The sequence below is a fragment of the Hypanus sabinus genome, chromosome 11 (assembly GCF_030144855.1).
Source record: "Hypanus sabinus isolate sHypSab1 chromosome 11, sHypSab1.hap1, whole genome shotgun sequence".
Classification (NCBI taxonomy): domain Eukaryota; kingdom Metazoa; phylum Chordata; class Chondrichthyes; order Myliobatiformes; family Dasyatidae; genus Hypanus; species Hypanus sabinus.
The window spans coordinates 86,685,203-86,708,789 of NC_082716.1; the positions used below are offsets into that span (position 1 = coordinate 86,685,203).

A 23,587-nucleotide genomic window follows, 5' to 3' on the forward strand; every position below is an offset into this window, starting at 1 on the left:
TGACTAATGGGTTTAGATCTTGGTTTTTGAGGAGTATCGAGGCCCTGTTAAGAAGGAGATTCATAGCAAGTATAGGCAGCAAGTTACAAATGAGGTACTTGAGGAGTATAAGAAATACAAAAGAACACTCAAGAGGAAAATCAGGAGGACTAAAGGCATGAAGATGCTCTAACAGACAAGGTGAAGGAGAATCTAAAAGGCTTCTACAGATATATCAAGAGCATAAGGATAGCAAGGGACAAAAATGATCCACTTGGAGATTAACATGGTCATCTATGCATGGAGCAGCAAGAGATAGGGGAGATCTTAAATGTTGTGACTAGAGGTGTCCCACAAGGATCTGTTCTGGGACCTCTACTTTTCATGATTTTTATTAACTACCTGGATGTGGGGGTAGAAGGGTGGGTTGGCAAGTTTGCAGATGACACAAGGGTTGGTGGTGTTGTAGATAGTGTAGAGGATTGTCGAAGATTGCAGAGAGACATTGATAGGGTGCAGAAGTGGGTTGAGCAGTGGCAGATGGAGTTCAACCCGGAGAAGTGTGAGGTGGTACACTTTGGAAGGACAAACTCCAAGCCAGAGTACAAAGTAAATGGCTGGATACTTGGTAGTGTAGAGGAGCAGAGGGATCTGGGGGTAAATGTCCACAGACCCCTGAAAGTTGCCTCATAGGTAGATAGGGTACTTAAGAAAGCTTATGGGGTGTTAGCTTTCATAAGTTGAGGGATAGAGTTTAAGAGACGCGATGTAATGATGCAGCTCTATAAAACTCTGGTTAGGCCACACTTGGAGTACTGTGTCCAGTTCTGGTCGCCTCAGTATAGGAAGGATATGGAAGCATTGGAAAGGGTACAGAGGAGATTTACCATGATGCTGCCTGGTTTAGAGAGTATGGATTATGATTAGAGATTTAGGGAGCTAGGGCTTTACTCTTTGGAGAGAAGGAGGATGAGTGGAGACATGATAGAGGTGTACAAGATATTAAGAGGAATAGACAGAATGGACAGCCAGCGTCTCTTCCCCAGGGCGCCACTGCTCAGTACAAGAGGACATGGCTTTAATTTAAGGGGAGGGAAGTTCACGGGGGATATTAGAGGAAGGTTTTTCACTCACAGAGTGGTTGGTGCGTGGAACGCACTGCCTGAGTCAGTGGTGGAGGTAGACACACTAGTGAAGTTTAAGAGACTACTAGACAAGTATATGGAAGAATTTAAGGTGGGGGGTTATATGTCAGGCAGGGTTTGAGGGTGAGCACAACATTGTGGGCCAAAGAGCCTGTAATGTGCTGTACTATTCGATGTTCTAAATGAATTTCTACATCTGTATTTACTCAAGATGAAGAATCTATAGAACTGAGGCAAAACAAAAGTATCTGAATTATAGAAAAGAAGGTGCTTGCTGTCTTGATGAAAATTAAGATAAATTACCTGGGCCTGACAAGGTGTCCCCACAGATGTTGTAGGGACAGGCTAATCTATAAATTGAAGGGACCCTGGAAGTTCTTTAGAAGGTCCTTATCAAGGTTGAGGTGCTGGAGGATTAGAGGATGGACAAAGTTGCTCTGTTGTTCAAGAAAGGCTCTAAAATAACTTGTAATTCTAAGCAACAGGATATAAAGTTATTCAGTTAGGCAGGGCCTGATTAGGGGTAGTCAACATGGATATGTGCATGATAAGTCATGGCCACCAAAGCTTACAGTGTTTATAACAGAAGTTATCAGGATAGTTGATGAAGGAAAAGCAATGAATATTGCTCTCATGGACATTAGCAAGGTCATTAAAGAAGTCCCACATGGGCAGCTGGTCTGGAAAGTTCAGTTGCTTGGCATTCATGATGAAGTTACAAAGTGGATTCAACATTGGCTCAGCAGAAGAAGCCAGAGGGGGGTAGTAGATGGATGCCTCTCTGACTAAAGGCCTATGATAAGTAGCTTGCTGCAGGAATCAGTGCTGGGTCCATTGACGTTTGTCATCTATATCAACAATCTGGACAATAATGTGGTAAACTGAATCAGCAAATTTGTGATTGACACCAAATTTGGGGGTGTAGTGTACAGCAAAGAAGGCTATCTAAGCTTGAAGCAGCATCTGGACCAGCTGGTAAATTGAGCTGAAAATTGGCAGATGGAATTTAATAGAGGCAAATGTGAGGTGCTGCACTTTGGGAGCACAGACTAGGATAGGACTTACCCGGTCATTGTGGAGTGCAGTAGAATAGAGGGATCTGGGAAAGTAGCATCACAGGTAGATAGGGTTGGCACTTGGTGTTCATAATTCAAAGTATTGAGCACAGGAGTTGGGATGTTATGGTGGATTTATTTATTTACTGAGATATATCACAGAATAGGCCTTTCTGGACTCCTGAGCTGCACCATCTAGCAGCCTCCGATTTAACCCTAGCCTAATATACAATGAACAATTAACTTATCAACTGTTACGTCCTTGGACTCTGGGAAGAAACTGGAGAACATGGAGGAAACCCACACAGTCATGGGGAGAAGGTACGAACTCCTTACAAACAGCAGGGGGAACTGAGCCGGGGTCACTGGTACTGTAAACCGTTGTGCTAACCACAACGGGGAAGAAGGATAGCTAGAAAGTGATAGGTAACACCAGGTGGCTGGGGACGGTAATGGACTGAAGAAGGAATCTAATAGGAGAGGAGACTGGAGCATGGATAAAAGGAAGGAGGAGGGGTGCGGGTGGGTAGTGACAGGCAGGTTAGGAGAAGAGGAAAGAGGTCAGAGTGGGGAATGGAAGAAGGAAGTGGGTGAATAAGAAAAAAAAGAGGAAAACATATTTTTACTGACAGGACAAATCTACGTTCATGCCATCAGGTTGGAAGCTACCCTGAGAGTGGCCTCTTCTTGGCACAAGAGGAGGTCATTAACTGACATTTTAGAATGGGAATGGAGACAGGAATTAAGATGGTTAGCCACCAGGAAATTCCACTTCAGCCAGATGGAGCAGAGGTGCTGAACCAAGTGGCCCCAACCCGATTTATGTCAGGTCTCACCAATGTAAAGGGGACCACATCGGGAGAACTGGATACAACAGAAAACCCCAAGAGATTTACAGGTGTTGCCTCGCCTGGAAGGACTGTTTGGGACCCTGAACGGAGGAGAGAGAGGAGGTGAACACAAGGTGTAGCATTTGTCTCGTTTGCAGGGATATGTGCCAGGAGCGTAATTAGGGGGTATAGATTGCAAACCTTACAGTTCAGTTCGGGACCAACAACACATAGAGAATGGGCAAGAGATTGTTGTGACTGTATCAGGTGTTGGGAGTTAGCATAGTTTTAATTTATGAATTATTTTCTGAGCTAAAGTGAGCAAATGATTTGAGAAAGCAATGTAATATGATGTTCAGACCAGTATACACACAGGAAAAGGAGGGTTGTGGAGAAGAAGAGTTCTTCTTCATGGAGGATCATCACCAGCTCTGGGATGGAAAGAAAATTTCCCACTGTGTCAGACGGTACATCAAAGAGACTGGTTAAGGGTTCTGGCAGAAAGGACAAAAATGATTGTCACAGAAATATTAAGCAAATAATTCATTGGAAAGGTTCAGTGGAGAAAATGTATCAATAACAGGTCATGGCCTTCATCTATCCTGTAACAAAAGTATTGTTTTATGAATGTTTGTAAAAGAAGTGAAGTTGAGGAGGGAATGGTGAAAGAGTAAAGTAACAGTTAGATCTGCTGCCTTTGCACCATCAGTGAGGGAGGAGAAATTAAGGTGTTATGTTAGCTAGAAATAAGAAACAAAAAATTCTGTAGATGCTGTAAGGCCAAAGCGACGTACAGAAAATGCCGGAGGAACTCAGCACTCAGGGCTAATGCATGGAAATGAACAAACAGTCGATGTTTCAGGCTGAGACCCTTCTCCAGGACTGAGAAGGGGGAAGATGCCAGAATAAAAAAAAGGGTGGGGTGGGGAAGGAGGACTAGCTAGAAGGTGAAAGGTGAAGTTAGGTGGGTGTGAAAGATAAAGGACTGGAAATGAAGGAATGTGATTGGAGAGGAGAGTGGACCATAAGAGGAAGGGAAGGAGAAGACCCAGGGATGGAGATAGGCAGGTGAGAAGAGGCAAGAGGCCAGAGTGGGGACTAGAAGAGGAGGGCAGGGGGAAATACTGGACGGAGAAACAGAAATTAAAAATGTGTATTTAATACATCGGAGTACAAGACTATGTGGTCAATGTAAGCGTCTTTGAAGAATAAGGTACAAGTTGAATGAATTTCAGGTGCGAGTGAAACATGTATTCGAATCTGTTGAATAAAAGGCAAATCAATGCATATGAGGGCAGTAATGAAACTGGCAGCAAGATAGATTGACCATGACCTTGATGAGTGAGGGACTGGCGTTGATGGGCCAGGTAGTCTACTCCTGACTGATCCTGGTACCCTAGAGGAAAACTATATTGTGGGACAATTAGAAACTGCAAGAAATGGGAAATGGGAAACATCAATTTAAGCTGTCAAGATTCACTGTGAAATACATTATTTCTCAGTAACATGAAATAAAGTGAATTAAAAATGTGTCAGGGTATTATTTGGAGTTATAGTACTGTGCAAAAGTCTTAGGCACATATATATAGCTAGGAAGCCTAAGAATTTTACACAGTATTGTAACTTTAAATAAGTACTGGTTAAAATAGGAAGGTGGTTGGGAAACAGAAATAAGAGTACTCAGCTTTGTATTAGCTCAGTAGTGTTCATTGTTATTTGGTAAATGGAAAAACAATATTCAGTACCGTGCAAAAATCTTAGGCACCCCTAGCTCTATATATATAGTTAAGACTTTTGCACAGTACTGTACATACACTAATCTGGAAACTGCTATACTGATGCCATCAAAATCCTGAGGGTATTAGATTTTTGGAGATTTGGGTGTATTTTTTATTTAGATTTATAGTGCAAAATAGGCCCTACCGGCCCAACAAGCCATGCTACCCAACAACCCACCTATTTAACCCTGGTCTAACTACAGGCCAATTTACAATAACCAACTAACCGAAAGAATATCTGGATATTTATTCCAATCTACTATGCCTGATTCGGAGTGCAGTTTGGTCTCTTCATGGCATCTAGGGCTGATAGAGTTTTGTATAGAATAAAGTTCTAGGCAACTCCATATTATTTCCCTCCATGGTAATTTTATCTGCCTTGTTCCATGCAGCTCTTGTCTTTTATAATGTGGGTCCGAGTGATTTCTCATGGCTTTATGTATCCTACTAATAGTTCCATTTTCACTTGCTGTTTGGATACCTTCTCCAAATATATTTAGTACATCATGCACTGCTGAATAACTGGCTCAGTTTAATGCTTGTCAAGGACTGGCCATAGTATCAGATTTTTATATGTAGTGCATTTATGCCAATGAGGTGAATTATTGGTTTTATTCATGCATCATACTACCTAATACTAGGCCCTACATTCCTATGATCTGCTACACAATTAACAGATCACAGATAGAGTTATGAGTATTACCAAAGACTAGACTGCTTCTATATCACAGGGATAGATAATACCTAATAGTCTAACATTAGCCAGAGGCTCAAGCTAGAACCAGGCCACCTTGTAAAGTTCCACTGGTGAAATAGTGTGGCATTTCTCAAAATGCTATACCTGACCAAACTATAAAAAATTACAAGTAATGGACAAACAGTAACCTCTCTCCTTAGCAGAGTTGTCAACGACCAGAGGGCAGGAGTTTACGGTGAGGGACAGGAAATTTAGAGCTGATTATGAATCTTGGAACCTACTTCTTGAGAAAGGGGTGGAGGCAGGTCCTCTCCAATCATTTCAGAAGTAAGAATGCTTGAAAAGCTATGGCTTAGAGGGCCTCAGGCAATGCTCCAAAAATAGGATTAGTACAGGTAGGAACTTGATTATCTGCAAGTTTGTGGTGCAGTGAAGGGCCTATTCCTCTATCGCACACGCACACTTAAGAAATCACAGCCGACAAACAAGAATATGAACACTTATGGTACCCAGAAGTGGTCAATCTCTTCAGAAGTGGACATAAAGAAAAAAAACTATGGCCTATCGACAAAATGATGAGGGAAAAGGGTTTTTCTTTACTTGATGAAGTGTTCTTTACCAAAAACTAAAGTTGTTCTTAGAGCTTTATTGTGTCATTCTAAGAAAACATTAGTAATGTTTTCTCTATTCCCAGAATGGCATTGCTCAATGTTGGAATATGGCATCAATTTTCTACTATTAAGTAAGGCCAACACAGAATACAGGATTTTAGCCTTTTAAGCACAGTGGTAATTTACATTTGTTTGGATCCTGTTTAAAAGTTTTCTGTGATAAGAAGTATGTGTTTTTAATATATCCTCATACTGCAATACTTGCCATCTCAGCCTTGCTGATGGTCACTGCAATTGGCTGGGAGTCAGAAGGCTTCAACACTCATTTCAGAATCAGTAGCAATCACCAGGGAACCCACAGCAGATAACCGCCTCGTAAATGTATGACTTACCCCATAACCACATAACTGATTTGCCAATCTAGTATTTGCCTCTGGCTCAACATTAGCTACACAATTCTTGGACTAATGCTGTTATGTTATTACTGTTTAAATTGTTGTTCATGTATAACTTATATTAATTTATGCTTATGTTATAAATGTTGGTGATGTATGAAATGTACTGTGAACCTGATGCAAATAGCTAATTTTTTATTACTTTTATACCCTGGATATATATTCCTTTGATAATAAATGAACCTGAATAAAGACCATTCAAATGTTCACTTTTGTTAAGCATTTCAGAAAATGAAAATACATCTTCTTAATCAATTGATACTAAAAAGCAATAAATGTTAGACAAATTCTGAAGAGTGGAATTTTCTCAGAAATAATATTTCAGGGTGCAGTCAAAAGAAGATCATATTAGAAAGCAATGTGTAGTGGTTGGACCAATACCCCTAGGATTCTTCTGGAACTCTCAGTTAGATGCCATAAGCTGCAGTGGCATCTCAAGAATCAAATCAATCCTAGGAAGTATTGCAGCAATAATCAGGCAACCTGCCTGGCTCCTCTTGCAGTTGGGACTTGGCCATTATTTCTGACTCGAGACATCGGATTGGCGCGGGGAGCTCCAGTAGTCCCACCGAAAATGCCACCCCCTGGCCGGCACTGCCTTCCAAATTGGTCCCCTGTTTGGTACTCAAGAGTCAACATATGGTGAGTTAACAAAAGCAGAAAATGCCATTAATACACTTGTCAGGTCAGGCAGCTTCTATGGAAAGAGCAAGATCATTCATTGGAATCACTTTCAGAAATCCATTTCAGATTTCCTCTGTCATTTTTATTAATTTTCATTTGCTGAGTTGATACTCTGCAAATCTCTAGATAAAATCAGATATATTTTGTTTCCCACTGATTTATTTATTTGACAGGCTTTATTTCTGTTTCTGGCCAAGACAGTGGTTTGCAACACCAAGCTCAAGTAGAATTCACAGCAGGTTGAGATACAGAGCATCAGGAGAAAAGGACAATAGCACATACCTGATATCCACAGTTAAATTGTCAGAAATGAGTTTTATATAAGGACTGCAATAAAGCACTAAAATTATGCGTAATAACAATTGGAGGGCAATGTCTTCAAGGGATCCATGCCAAGTGTGTCCAATGAATAAATCAAACCAAGGACCAAAGAATATAATCACTGAGTTGATTACACAAATCAGCCAAATCAAGCTATTTATCCCCCACTCCCATCATTTTAGAATGATTTGGAGAGCAGTCATATTGCTGGTTTGATGATCTAGTCATCACGCCCATTCTTGGCTTGAAAATAATTCTCTGTATATTAGATGCCAAGGCACTGAGCCACATATAGAACAGGGTGGAACGCCTTTGGGGCCACATTCGGGACGATCTTTAGAGTTACTACCATTCTTTGTTGTCTTCCAGCTTGGTTTCTATTTGCTTGTCTATGAAGCAGAGCCCCTCAGAATGGAGATTACACCCACGTATCAAGAACGTCAACAGTTTGCTGGAACCAGTTAGAAATCTAAACTGAATTATCCACATTAACTCTCTCCAAAGTTGGTAGAAACAATAGCGTATCCCAACTGTCTATGGATAAAATTAACGCAACTAACCTTCTCAGATGCAATGCAACAATTCACTTTAATTCTTTTGGAATTGTTTCTTACGTTAGTTCTGGTTGTTATGTGTTCCCACCCTGCTCATTCAAACTCCTACTCAAGATTAGCAAATCTAACTTTTCTGGTTAGGACTACTGTTTCTGCCTGTACTGACACTACCGAACTTGTGTCCACATATCTTGACACTATTTTATCCCCTGTGGTTCAGTCCCTTCCCAACTAGATTCGCCACACTTCACGTGCTCTCAGTTTCCTCAACAACTTCAAATTCCCTGGTCCTGACCGCCTCATTTTTACCAGTCCCTATACATTTATATCCCCTATCAAGAAGGCCTTAAAGCTGTGTACTTCTTTCTTAACAACAGATCCGACCATTTCCTGTCCAACACTCTCCTCCACCTGGCAGAACCGGTCCTCACCCTCAACAATTTCGCTTTTGGCTCCTCCCACTTTACCAAACTCAGGTTGTAGCCATGGATCCCAGCTATGCCTGCCTTTACTTTGGCTATGTGGAACAATCCATGTTGCAAGCCTTCCCTGTTATGTTCTCCAACTCTTTCTGTGTTAAATTAAGAACTGCATTGGTGCTGTTTCATGCACATATATTGAGATTGTCAATTTCATCTACTTTCCTTCCAACTTCTACCCTGCCCTTAAATTTACCTCAGTCATATCTGACACTCCTCTCCCGTTTCTCAATCTCTGTCTCCATCATTGGAGACAAATTGACAACTGCTATTTTTTTTATAAAACCACCAATTCCAACAGTTATCTTGACTATACCTCCTTCCACCCTGTCTCCTGTAAAGATGCTATTCCCTTTTCTCAACTCCTTCACCTCTGCTGTAACTGTTCCCAAGATAAGGCTTTCCTTTTCAGGACATTAGAGATGCCATCCTCCTTCAAAGAATGGGATTTCCTTCCTCCACCACTGATTCTCCCCTTACCCGCATCTCCTCCATTTCTCAGAGATCCGTGCTCATCCCATCTTCCCACTATCTTAATCTTGTCCTCACCTACCACCCCATGAGCCAATACATCATTCTCTGCAACTTCCACCATCTTCAGTGGGACACCACCACCAAACACATCTTTACTTCAACCCTACTCTCCCCTTTCCACAGGGATCACTTGCTTGTGATTCTCTTGTCCATGTGTGTCTCCCCACTAATCTCCCTCCTGGCACTTAACCCTGCAAACAGCAGAAGTGCTACACCTGTCCATTCACCTCCATTGAGGGCCCCAAAAAGTCCTTACAGGTGAGGAAACACCACCAGCAAATTTGTTGGGGTCAACTCCTGTATCTAGTGTTCCTGCTGCAGCCTCCTCTACATTGGTGAGGTGGAGGGGAAGGAGGGTAGAATTTTGTGTGTTGCTTTGGATTTCCAACATCTACAGAATTTCTCATATTTATGATTTCAGTTCCCATCCCCCTTCTCATTCCAACATGTCAGTCCATGGCCTCCTCTCTGCCACAATGAGGCCACTCTCAGGTTGGAAGAGCAACACCTCATATTCTGTCTAGGTAGCCTCCAACCTGATGGTATGGACATCAATTTCTCCGACTTCCAGTAAATTTGTTCCCATCCCCATTGCCTCTTCTTCATTTCTCAATTCTGGCCTGTTCCCTCTTCACTTCACCTGCCTATTACCCCCCGGTGATCCTCCCTCCTCTCCTTTCTCCCATCACTCTGCTCTCCTATCACATTCCTTCTTCTCTAGCCCTTTGCCTTTTCCACTTATCACCACATCTTCTTATTCTGGCATCTCCCCCTTCCTTTCCAGTCCTTAAGAGTGTCTCACCCGAAACTTTTTTTCCTAGATGCTACCTGACCTGCTGAGCTCCTCTAACATTTTGTGCAAGTTGCTCTGGGTTTACAGCATCTGAAGGATCTCATGTCTTTATGTGTTAAGAAGAGATCATTTTCTCAGAAGCCTTAGTAATTCCCTTCTATTTTTCTATTGAGACTGATCAAACACAAGCTAATTAGCATCCTTAAAGACTTTTCCTCTGAGCTGATAATAGAAGAGGAAATTGGCGTGGTTAATACAAAATCCCAACTGAATCTAAGATGCAACTGCTTTTAATAGGATTCAGAGACTTGAGAACCCTGCTCGCAGTTTGCAATTTGTGTGTGTGAGTTTGAATTTTAAATAAGTCCATCCTGGGGAATGAAGTGTGTTCTTTTCCAAGCACCCAAGTCTGATAATAACACAATTTATTTCAGAATAAAACTCCTGTAATTCTAAATAATGGTCTTCAATTCCAACATAGGATAAATATGTCTTCTTTCATTTCCCCTCTAACAACAGAATTCCTTTATCATGGTTAATCATTTCCTTTTCTACTCTCTCCAAAACGTCAGTAATGCAATGGAAAGAGTCATCAGTAGTGCCATCAAACAGCAATTACTCACGAATAACATGCTCAACTTCAGACATTGCCAAAGCTACTTGGCTCCAAACCTTATCATAGTCTTAATCCACATATGAATACAAGGGCTGATTGCAAGAGCAACTCCACCCAATATAAAGGTAGCATTCAACCCAGCATTGCATCAGAGAGCCCAAGCAAAACAGAAATTAATAGGATTTAATGAAACCCTTTTCATGGCTAAAACTGCACTAGGCATAGTAGTGAAATAACTACAAATGTTGCCAACTAATTATCACAACACCAGAACTTCAATGCATGACATCCTTGAACAAATCCCACACTGATAATCTAAACTAAAACAGCTATGGATGACTGAACCAACACCAGTTGATATGTGAATGTCATTCCCTCCACCATGAGGAGTTGAGCAGTATATCTGTTTGATTATGATTCTGGTGTGCAATTCCATTTGCGTTGAAAGGAAGGGTATCAGTACAGTAGTGGCTGTGATGTTAAATCAAACAATCCAGATGAATTGAGTTATTCTGGCAATGATTCAAACAATGCAAATTTCAAATGCACCATTACGCCAAATAAAGCTAGTGATAAAAACATTAATGAAGCTGAGAGATGATCAAAAATCACTAACTACGTGACCAAGTATAAGAATGACTGCAAGTGCAAGATGATTATGAAATCAGGCAGAAGGTGTATGTTAAACTATAACCTGCATTACAAAAAGGAAACCACAGGACAACATATTGACCCAACAATAAAACAACAGTGCAGAACACTCCCTCAAGCTTTATCAGTACATATAAGATCTTAAGTTGATTTTGTTTGTGTATATTCGTGCCATAAGAAACTGCCCTGAAGAATTTGTGTATGTCACACTGTATCACTTATCTCAGCAGTCTTCATTTCATCAGAGATTTCTATGAATTGCTTCATCTCACCTCCCTATGATAGAAAAATATAAGACATACAAGCTCACCAATATGCTGTTGGTGACATTGCTTGTCCATTGTATCAGCGACCTCCTTTCCCTGTAGCCAGAATATATAGCTTGCACACAAACAAATAAAAACACAATGCCAATCAAAATGGAAATACGAAATGAATCGTGAGTAATGCAGAGCTGATGCAACACAGACAAAGTGTTGGAGGAACTCAGCAAGTCAGGCAGCACCTACGGAAATGAATAAACAGACAACATTTCTGGCTGAGAACCTTCCTCAGGACAGAGACAACGTAAAGATTTTTACTTCTCATGTATGTGAAGGATGTAAGAAATAAAGCCAATTCAATTCAAATGGAAAGCAAAGGGGAAGATGCTAGAATAAGGTGGGGGAAGTGAAAGGAAGCTAGCTAAAAGGTGATTGGTGAAGCCAGGTGGATTGGAAAATAAAGGGCCGGAGAAGAAGAAATCTGATAGGACAGGAGAGTGGACCACAGGAGATAGGGAAGGAGGATGGGATACCCAGGGGAGGGGGATGGTTGGTGGTAGGCAAGTGAGAAAAGGTAAGAGGCCAGAGTGGGGAATAGAAGAAGATGGGAGGGGAAGGGATTTTACCAACGTAGAGGAAGCCGCATTGAAAGCAACACACACAATAGATGGCTCCAGAAGATTCACAGATCATGTTGCTTCACGTAGAAGGACTGTTTGGGGCCCAGAATGGAGGTGAGAGAGGAATAGGCAGGTGTAGCACATTGGCCACTTGCAGGGATAAGTGTTGGGAGGGATGAATGGACATGGGAATCATGGAGGGAATGACCCCGGCAGAAAGAAGAGTGGAGAGGGAAGTAAAGTTCTGTTTCGTGGTAAGACTGAAGTGCCTTTCTGGATGGCAGAAATTGTGGACAATGATGTGTTGGCTGCAGAGGCTATTGTCCACTCTCCTCTTCTACCCAATTCCTTCTTCTCCAGCCCTTTAGCTTTCAAACCCATCTGACATCACCTATCACCTTGCTATCCTCCTTCCCCTCCCCTGCCTTTTTATTCTGGCATATTCCCATTTCCTTTTTGGTCCTGAAGAAGGGTCTCAGCTCTAAACGTCGGCTGCTTTTTCGTTTACACAGATGCTGCCTGACCTGCCAAGTTCCTCCAGTATTTTGTGTGTGCTGCTTTGGATTTCCAGCATCTGCAGAATCTCTCATATTTATGATACTGCAAAGCTGATATTCTCATTGTCTAACTTTGCAAGGCAAGATTGAAAAAGAATAATAACTTGGGATAAATTGCCCTGCAAATAAAGATATTAATGAATATCTCTTTCCCATTCCATATCCTAAAATATTAGCGACAAATATAACACTTCAAGAAATATTCTCCATTACCAGTAAAAAACAGAACAGAGTGATGTCGCAAAACAAACAGGGCAAGCCATGTAAGTGACTATCCCTGAAACATCACCTTTTGTTGAATACTGCCAGTATGGCTTTCGATCCAAGAAAAATTAAGGTTCTATAAATCTTAATAGTTTGCATTGAAATGGATCTTCATCTACTTCTCTCTGAAAACTCCAGTGAATTACATCAATTGGATAAGCCTCTCATCTCACTTGGCTCAGCCAATTCCTACAGGAATTTTGGCTTTATCATAACCTATGACCTAACTTCTAAATGCTTATATTTTCATGTTTGTTTAGATGAGCATTGAGAGCAATCTGTGTGTTTAAAAATTGAATCAAAGAATAATTTTTACAATGTTTTCTGTTCCGAAGAAATTAGAATCAAACAGGAAAAGTTAAATCAGTTTTCACTGGATTTGAAAAAAAAAAGAAAAAAGGCATGTAAAAATGAAATGACAACTACAATGATTTGCAGATGCTGCTTTAAAGGAACACCAAAGTTTTGCAAATTCTGATTTTTTTTTATTTAAGAAAAATCTTTGAAGTGCAAGAACAGAATGAGATCAAGTTTGGATAGATCTGAGAGCAACTAGTGTAAAGTTGACTGATTCTTATACGAGCGGCTTGGAGTCTAACACAAGTGATGTGGGAATCGTCTATCATCACGTGTTGATTTCCTGCAGCCAGCTATGTTACTTGAAGGTACTCTTAACATACTTCTACATCTTGCAGAAATACTAAGGTTCTCTCAAGATAAAGCAGTGCCAAATTTGACCCTGAACGTTGGCTGGAGAGTACAAGGCCTCATTATCATGCATGACTCGATGCAAGCTTTTATCTTCGAAAGGTAATTCACTGATCTCTGTTTTTTTGGCATAAAGAGCACTGTTTTCCAGAAAACAAGAAATATAATAATCTTTTTATCTGAGCACCAACCCAACAGAACATAGAAAAATGTAAGGCTTGTGGTAAATTTTGAACCACATTTAACACAGACCTCTAACGTCTGGAATATTCTCTCTCTAAATGGTGGGAGTTTCCACCAGGTACTTTGGTTTCCTTCCATATCCTAAGATATGCAGCAATAGATTATCGCTCAGTGCGGATAAATAGCAAAAATAATTAAAGGAGAGTTGATGGGCGTACGAGATCTGTGTGGAAATAAGCCGGAATATAGGACTAATGTGATTTCTTGACTAGGAGCTAAGATGAACCCAATGGACCAAATAGCTTCTTTTAATGGTGTTATAAGTACAGGATAAAAACAATAATTATTTTTATTGGGGATCAGTCAAAATAATTTAGTCTGGTTCCTAATTCAACATTCAACTCTACTTAGGATATGTGTCTCTCAGATATTTCACAATGAAGATTCAGAGAGCATTTGCTATTCTTTGACCATTCATAGAGTTCCATCTGCTCCTAGGCAGCTCCTCAATTTTTTAATATTACATCATTTTATGAACTTGTAAATACTTATGCTTGAAAATGCAATTGCATCAACATTTAAAGCACTTCCTAAATTCCCTTTATTTTAATGGTCCAGTACCTATTTACTTTAACCTAATTAACAGCTTCATGAGAGATTAATGAGAGGTGCATCAGACAAATTTGCTCAAGTTTCATGTATTGCTGTCGCTCTGTATAATTTCAGGCCACATAGTTTCTTGGGTTTCCTCAAGCATATGCTTTAGTTGTGGCTGCTTCATCTGTTAGTTCCGCAAAGACAACAGCTCCTGTTTCATCCACATAGGGTCACAGTAAACTTACAGGTACATTACCATCACCAGCTACAACACAAGCAGGGAAAACCTGTCTCCCTACACTTCTAGAAACATCTCAAACTCAGACCTTTCCAGGAAATACAGATGAGGTATGAATTTGAAGCTGGGAATTTGATGACAGTGAAATCAAAATCAGCTTTATTATCAAGGATATATGCTGCCACTAGGGCACCAGGTTCACCCATCACCGGCCCTAGTCTAAACAAGAGCTTTTATTCCTAAGTAACTGTAGCAATCAACAATCATTTAAAGTAACTTTTATACAAATTGGCACACTTGTTGATCATAGTCTACTGACTGATGCATCCCCTTCCAGACTCACAACACATCATAATCTTTATTCCCACTTAATTCTGTGTTCCACTATTCTTTTGAGTTATTTTAAATTGATATACATTGTCAATCCTCGCATTTTGTCCGTAAACCTTTAATAAATTGCTGACCTCAGCGACGGCCGTTACTCAGTTTCTCTTTTTTCTGTTAGAAATTCCATGCGATCACAAAATGTTTCTTCCACTCTTACATCCAAGCCCTTCTTCTCAACTGACCCTACTTTGCATAACATGGTGAGAACACTCCACTAGATTAGCATCATTTAGCCATTTCCACTGGTGTTAACCAGGTGATTAGGGACATGAGCAAAACAGAATTATTTCCTGTGCTTGTGCATTAGCCCAACCTAGCAGACCTAAATGAATCTGATCCCGAATCAAATAAAAATGTCAGGGCTAACTCAGAGAATCACAGCAGAAATATCAATAATCCTATAATGATGCCCTGGTGTTACACCCGTTGTTTAAAAAAGAAGTGGGATAAAGCCATCAACTACAAGCCAGTCAAGGCAGCAAGCTTGTATAATATTGAACAAAAAAAATCTATAAAAATGAAAATGAGGTTGCAACTGAATTCTTTAATAAAGTGAGTAGGCAGTGTAGCTAACAGGTTGAAATATTCATTTCAGCCTACAAACAAAATATCTCAGCTCCAGGTTTAATCCTTACCCCAGAGACTCGCCTTGTGGAGTCTGCATATTCTCTTCAAAACTGTCTGGTTTTCCCAAGTTCCCAGATTTCCTCTCAGTGACAAAAGGGGCACGTGCGAGAGAGAATAGGTCATAGGGCCATAGAGAGATGACAGGTGATGAGATTGATGGGATAATTCTGCTAGGAGCTGCAATGATCTGATGGGCTAAATGGCCTCCTGTGCCAAATAACTCAGCTAGTTCTCAGCTCTGTTATATTTTGCTTTTAGGAATCAAACTACTACATTCAAACTTTAAGAAGTTACAAAAATAAAGTTAAATAGTTAACCTCCTCATCTTTATGCCAGAAGTTGCCATTAAAACTGGAAGTGTATTCTGATCCAATGCCAGATCCATCCAGTATTGGCTCACAGTGGCAGATTTCCCATCCAATTTGTGCAGCATGATTTGCTATGCTAGAGAGAAGTACACCTTGGGGTGTACACCATCTGATCCAGGTCTCATCTACCTTCAGACCTTGCAGTTCCCCAAGAACCTTTTCTCTAGTCATGATACTTCACTAGCTTCACGACCTCTGACACTTGGAACTTCCACCGTACTGCTAGTGTGTTCCACAGTGAAGGCTGATGCAAAATACTTACTCAGTTCATCCAACATTTCCTTGTCTCTATTACTACCACTCCAACATCATTTTCCAGTGATTCAATATCCACTCTCACTCTTCTTTTACACTTTATGTATCTGAAGAAACTTTCGGTATCCTTTTTAACATTGGCTATCTTACTTTCGTATTCCATTCTTATCTCTTAATGACTTTTTAGTTGTCTTCTGTTGGTTTTTAAAATTTTCCCAATCATCTAACTTCCCACTAATTTTTGCTCTATTATACGCCCTCTCTTTGGCTTTTATGTTGGCTTTGACTTCTCTTGTTATTCACAGTTGTGTCATTTGTGTCACAGTTGGGATGGATATATCTTGTGCCTTCTGAATTGCTTCCAGAAGTTCCAGCCATTGCTGCTCCACCATCATCCCTGTCAGTGGTATTTTCCAATCAATTCTGCCCAGCCCCTCTCTCATGCCTCTGTAATTCCCTTTACTACATCTGACTTTAACTTGTCCTTCTCAAATTTCAGGGTGAATTCAATTATATTGTAACCACTTGCCCCTAAGGGTTCTTTTACCTTAAGTTTTCTAATCAATTCTGGTTCACTACACAACACCCAATCCAGAATAGCTGATCCCCTAGTGGGCTCAACCATGAGCTGATCTAAAAAGCCACTTCATGGGCACTCTAGGTATTCTCCCTCCTGGAATCAAGCACCTGATTTTCCCAACTTACCTACATATTTAAATCCCCTGTGACTACTGCCCTTTAGGCATGAAGTTTCTATCTCCCGTTGTAATTTGTAGACCACATCCTTACTACTATTTGGGGACCTGTACACAATTCCCATCGGGTTCTTTTTACATTTGCAGTTCCTTCGCTCTAACCAGAATGATTCAACACCTTCTGACCCAATGCCACCTCTTTATAATGATAGGATTTCAGTTTTTATCAAAACGCCACCCTCTCTGCCTTTTTACCTGTCCTTTTGATACAACGTGCATCTTTGGACATTAAGCTCCCAGCAATGATCTTCTTTCAGCCATGATACAATGATGCCTACGACATCATACCTGCCAATCTCCAACTATGCTGCAAGTTCGTCTACCTTAGTCTGTATGTTGCACGCACTGAAATATAACACTTTCTGTCCTGTATTCACCCTTTTCAATTCTGTCTACCTTTTACATTGCCACTCATCCTGTTGATTGCAATTTTGCCCTATCAACAGCCCATCCACACTACACATTGCCTCTGTTGGTAAACCTGCTACCTCATCTTCAGCACTACCATGTCTTTCTTACAATCCTTCTTGCATTAAAATATACACAGCTCAGGACTCTAGTCGTGCCATGCTCAACCTTTTGATTCCTAACTTTGTCTGAGCTCTTACCATCATCTGCCTCCACATCCTCTCCACTAACTGTTCTGGCACTCTGGTTCTCATCCTCCTGAAACTCTAGTTTAAACCACATCATGTAGTTTTAACAAACCTCTCCACTAGGATATTAATCCCCCTCCAGTTCAGATGCAAACCATCCTGTCTGTATAGGTCCCCCATTCCCTGGAAGAGAGGCTAATGATCCCAAAATCTAATGCCCCCCCCCCCCCACATTAACTCCTTAGCCACGTATTAAACTGTGCAATCTTTCTAGTTCTGGCCTCACTAGCATATGGTATGGGTAGCAATCCTGAGATCACAACCCTGGAGGTCCTGCCCTTTAACGTAGCATCTAACTCCCTGAACTCCCCATGCAGAACCTCTTCACTCTTCCTGCCAATGTCATGGACCATGACTTCTGGCTGTTCACCTTCCCACTTAAGAATGCTGAGGACTTGATCCAAGATATCCCAGACCTTGGCCCCCAGGAAGCAACATAATATCCAGAAATCTCGTTCTCACCCACAAAACCTACTGTCTTAACCCAATTTACTGTATTTTGTTTCTATAAACTTTCCAAGGGCATTTAATCAATTATCATAATTAGCCTTGTTGGCAAAGTGACAGAAACAACAGTAGAAGGGATATCAACTTGCCTAAGCTCACAAAACATGGGAAAATATAGCATTAATATAACATAGGCGGTTGTATGATATTGGTACAGTTGCAAAATAACATAGGAAAGCATAGAATAACATCATAAGTAAAAGCAATTAGACCATTTGGCACCCGATCAATGCTCTGCCACTGATGATCTTCCACTTTCGTGACACTTTCCTACGCTAACCCCATGTCACTTGATTTTCTTATTATCTAAAAATCTATTCTTTGATTTTATGTGTATCCTCATTACAGCACAAAATGTAAAGTGGAGATCTGCAGGAGGCTGTGGTTGGTCTTGGTAAAGTTGATTGTAAGGTGTATGGCAGAAGAGCCAGGAATCAAACAAGTATTACCTTGTCTTTACATAGCAAGTTGTGACCAGCATTGCACTGCCAGAAAGAATGCTAGAAGCAATTTCAATGGTAACATTCAGAAGCAAAATGGATAATTACTGATATAAAAGCACAAGGAAAGGTTAACAGGATCAACTGAACAGCTCCACAAAGAACAGGTGCAATGGATCAAGTACCTGCTCTTGTGTGGCATAACTCCTTTAGAAGCTGCCTGATCTGCTAAGTGTTTCCAGAGTTTTCTGCTCTTATTTCAGAATTCTTGTAGCTTTTAATTGTAACACCATCTGATTTCTGTTTCTTCTTACCTGAAAAGGCTCTCATGCCACCTGAAAATGGAGGAGGTAGTTTGTGCACTCTGCTCTTAGCCCCAGTGATGGAATTGGTCTTTTAGAGTCCTCACTAAGACCAGGAAAGTAGAACATATCACTTCAGTTCTCAGATCACACCACTGGCTTCCTAGCCATAAGAGGATTGACTTTAAAAGGTATATAAAGCACTGAATGGTCTCGGGCCAAAATATCTGATCTTTTGCTGCATTACAAACCTTTCTGAGCAATCAAATTGTGTGAGGCAGGTCTGCTTACCGGCTCCAGGGTCAAAACTAAACATGGTGAAGCAGCTTTTAGTTACTATGCTCCACATATCTGGAATAACCTTCCAGATGATCTTAAGTCTGCCCCAACTTTACACTCTTTTAAATCAAGGGTTAAAACTTTTCTTTTCGCTGTAGCTTTTAATTAGAATCTCCTCACTGTAACTTTTATTTCTTTATTTTTATGTGTGATTTTAATCTCTTTATATTGTTTGAAATTTGATGTTTGATTTTTATATCTTGTTTTATGTAAAGCACTTTGCACTGCCTTATGTTTGAAAAGTATTATACAAATAAACTTCCCTTGCCTTGACTTTCTTAGACCATGTACATTACACTGGTGCAGTGACAAGAGATGTTGATATCATCCACAGCACTGTTGATCTGTTTGCTGACTTAGCTGTATTCTTTAAGTCACAGCATACAGAAATGGGTCCTTCAGCCCATATCAATCCTGACCATCTTAGCCCACTCATCCAGTATGCACACGTTTGGACCATATCCCTGTATGCCTTGTTTATTTAACTTCCTTACTGCCCAGTATGCCACTTGTGTTTAGGGCAGCAATTAAAGTGCTCCATCTCTGGCAGTGTTCAGGGTTTTCTTCATCATGTCAGTACCTTCCCCTCAGTTTTCACTACTGTCAGTCATGCAAGTCCCAGGTGGAGACTCAGGAATACCATCACACTCAGATGTAGAAGGATTCTTCATTGCTGTTTCTATAACAGATTTCTTTGACTAGTCAGGGTTGTTAGGCCTGAGCTAAACCCCCAAACCTGGAGGACCAAACATCATCTGACCTCTATCCTTTGACCTGTTTGGCAGAGCTGTCTCCACCAAGTGCCAAAGCATAAAGACTCCAGCCAAAATACTGTAGTTCTCTGGATCACTGAGGCAAGCAAGCCACCAAACCCAACAACAACGTTGTGGTCCTCTTGGAGGGTGTTTATTTTAGTGAATGCCTAAATGCCTTCTTAAATGTAGTAATTACATCTGATTCCTAAAATTCTTACACCTTAGACCCCCTTTAAAATTCCTTCCTCTCACCTTAATCTATGCCTTCTTGTTTCATACACTTCTACCTTTGGAAAAAGTCCCTTTTCTATGCCTCTCATAATCTTACATGCTTCTATCAGGTCACACAGTCCATGGAACAGAAGTCTCTTGCCATAACCAAAGTCCAGGAAACATTCTGATGAATCTCCTCAAGTGTAATCACATCCTTCTAATAGACTGGTAACCAGAACCACACACAGTATCAAGTGCAGATTAACCAGTGTTTTGTACAGTTGCAGCATAACCTTCCAACATTTATATTCAAGGATCCTGGCAGATCTGAGGGCTTACCTGTGTAGCTCATGTAGTTAGCGAAAGGTGTGCCAAAATATTGCACTTCACCACATGTATCATTCACTGGATCTGGATCACGACAGACTTTGCTCTTAGGAGTCGGTGCAGTGTCTTCACACAGGTCTCCAGTTTCCATTGATGGGACAGTCTCCCTACAAGGGTCATCACATGACTCTTTCTCACTCACTCCTTTGAAAACATGATACAAGCCAAGAATATGGCCAAGCTCATGGATCATAGTGTTGGTGTGACCAGGTCTTCCATAGTAGGTTGGACTCAGGACAACCCCACCTGAAATCGAAATACAAATAGTATTAGCCTAGACTGGAAGATTCAACAATTGCATCACAGAATCACTGGACATGGAGTCACAGGTAGACAGAGTGATTTAAAGGTTTTTTTTTAAAAAAAGATCATTAAAAATTATCTGTCACACTCACTTCAAAACAACAAAACAGACAATGTAATGCATCATTTACATTAACGACCAACACAGTCTGAGAATGTGCTGGGGCCAGCCCACAAGTATCGCCATGCTTCCAGCACCAACATAGTATGTACAGAACATACTGACTGCAACCCATACATCCTTGGAGGAAAACAGTGCACCCAGAGGAAAACCACATGGTCACGGGGAGAATGCATAAACTCCTTATAGATACTGGCTGACACTATAAAGCATTACGTTAACCACTGCGATACTGATCTTCATAAGTTAGGGCATGGAGTATAAAAATTGGGAGATCATGGTGTGGTGGCACAGTACACTAGTGAGGCTACACTTGGAGTATTGTGCTTGTTTTTGTTCCCCACACTTTAGAAAATATGTATTAAACACAAAATGCTGATTAGTGAAGGAGACAGGCGGCCATAGAAGAAAGAAAAGCGGGGAGCAGCACCAGAGGGAGGTGATGGGACATAAGGTGAGAGAGGGAAAGGGGATGGAGAATGATGAAGGGGGGCATTACCAGAGGTCTGGGTGAAGGCTACCCAGACGGAATATAAGGTGTTGTTCCTCCAACTTAAGTGTGACCTCATCACAAGAGTGGAGGAGGCCATGGATAGACATATTGGAATGGGAATGGGAAGTGCAATTAAATGGTTGGCCACTGGGAGATTCTAGAGACACTTTACCCGTGAGTTTGTTGGGGTCATTTCCTGTGTCCAGTGCTCTCATGTGGCCTCCTGTATATCAGTAAGACACGACGTAGATAGGGAGATCACTTCACCGAGCACCAACGTTCTGTCCGCCACTGTTGTGACAAGGCTACACTCAGGTTATATTCCAACTGGCTAGCCTCCAACCTGATGGTATGAACATCAATTTCTCAAACTTCCGGTAATGCCCCTCGCTTCACTATTCCCCATCCCCTTTTCTCTCTTTCACCTTATCTCCTTGCCCGTCCATCACCTCCCTCTGGTGCTCTTCCCCCCCCCTTTTCTTTCTTCCATGGCCTTCTGTCCTCTCCTATCAGATTCCCCCTTCTCCTGCCCTGTATCTCTTTCACCAATCAACTTCCCAGATCTTTACTTTATCCCTCCCCCTTCATGTTTCACCTATCACACTGTGCTTCTCTCTCCCCTCCCCCCACTTTTTGAATCTACTACTCAGCTTTCTTTCTCCAGTCTTGCCAAAGGGTTTTGGCCTGAAATGTTGACTGTACTTTTTTCCATAGATGCTGCTTGGCCTGCTGAGTTCCTCCAGCATCTTGTATGTGTTGCTTTGATTTCCAGCCAATGCAGATTTTCTCTTGTTTGTGATTGGATTATTAAACTGGTGCAGAAAACATTTACAATGATGATGACTTAAGGGATTGAATTATAAGGGAAGGTTGGACAGACTAGGGCTTCGTTCCCTTGAGTGTAGGAGATTGAGGGGTGATCATATAGAGGTGTAGAAAATCATGAGTGACATCGATAGAGTGAATGTAGTCTGTTTTCCTCGGGGTTGGGAAATCAAGAACTAGAAGTCATAGCTTTAAGGTGAGAAGGGAGAGATTAACTAGGAACTTGAGGGGTAACATACATTACAAAATGGGTTGTATCTATGTGAAATGAGCTGCTAGAGGAAATGATTGAGGCACATACCAGAACAACTTTTAAAAGACTGCTGTAAAGGGACATGGATTGGAAAGGTTTTGAAGTTATCGACCAAATGCTAGCAAACAGGACTCACCTGCAGGAAGCATCTTGGTCAGCCTGAAAGTCTGTGACACTGGCCAACATTGAGACATATTCTTATCTGGAAATGTGTTAATTTACATTTATGTTAACCTATGTTTATTATATTCTTGTAACGTATTGTGCTGCTAATCTTCATGGCATGCGCAGTATATACTACATATGCATCTCTGTGACAACAATAAACTTAAATTCAACTTGACCTGAAATTCCAATTTACAAAAGGAAGAATGGTAAAAATGAAATACAGTCACTTCAGTTTTATTACTTGATCAAATTTAATCTCTCCACTTCTGGTCCTTGTATAAGGATTGGTGTGTGTGTTCCCTTGTCTTACCCTTTCTGAAGTCCAAATCAGCTGTTTAGTCTTACTGATGTTGAGTGCAAAGTTGTTGCTGCAACACCATTCAACTAGCTGGTATACCATAGACGGATCAGAAGTGGAAAGTGTGAGAAATTTCAAGTTCCTGGGTGTCAATAACACTGAGGACCTAACCTGGATGCAAGATATTGATGCAGCTATAAAGAAGGCAAGACAGCGGCTACATTTCATCAGGAGTTTGAGGAGATTTGGTTTGTCAACTAAAACACTCAAAAACTTCTACAAATGTAGCATGGACAACATTTTGACTGGCTGCTTCACCATCTGGCATACGGTGGGGGGGTGGCTACTGCATAAGATCGAAGCACGTAAGTTGAAGAAACATGTAAGATTAGTCAGTTCCATCATAGGTACTAGCCTCCATCGTATCCAATGTATCTTCAAGGAGCAGTGCCCAAGTAAAGATGGCATCCATAATTAAAGGACCCTCACTACCCAACACATGCCCTCTTCTCATTGTCACCAT

The 23,587-nt window shown here is 41.0% G+C and overlaps 1 protein-coding gene across 1 annotated transcript in view; it reads right to left on the reverse strand.

The window, feature by feature from the left end:
• Positions 1-23,587, reverse strand: part of LOC132402172 (pappalysin-2-like) — a 371,016-nt gene that overhangs the window by 230,695 nt on the left and 116,734 nt on the right. Inside the window, exon 4 of the mRNA XM_059984850.1 lies at positions 20,556-20,849. Within this exon, the coding sequence (XP_059840833.1) occupies positions 20,556-20,849 (294 nt within the window). The remainder of the gene's footprint in view (positions 1-20,555; positions 20,850-23,587) is intronic.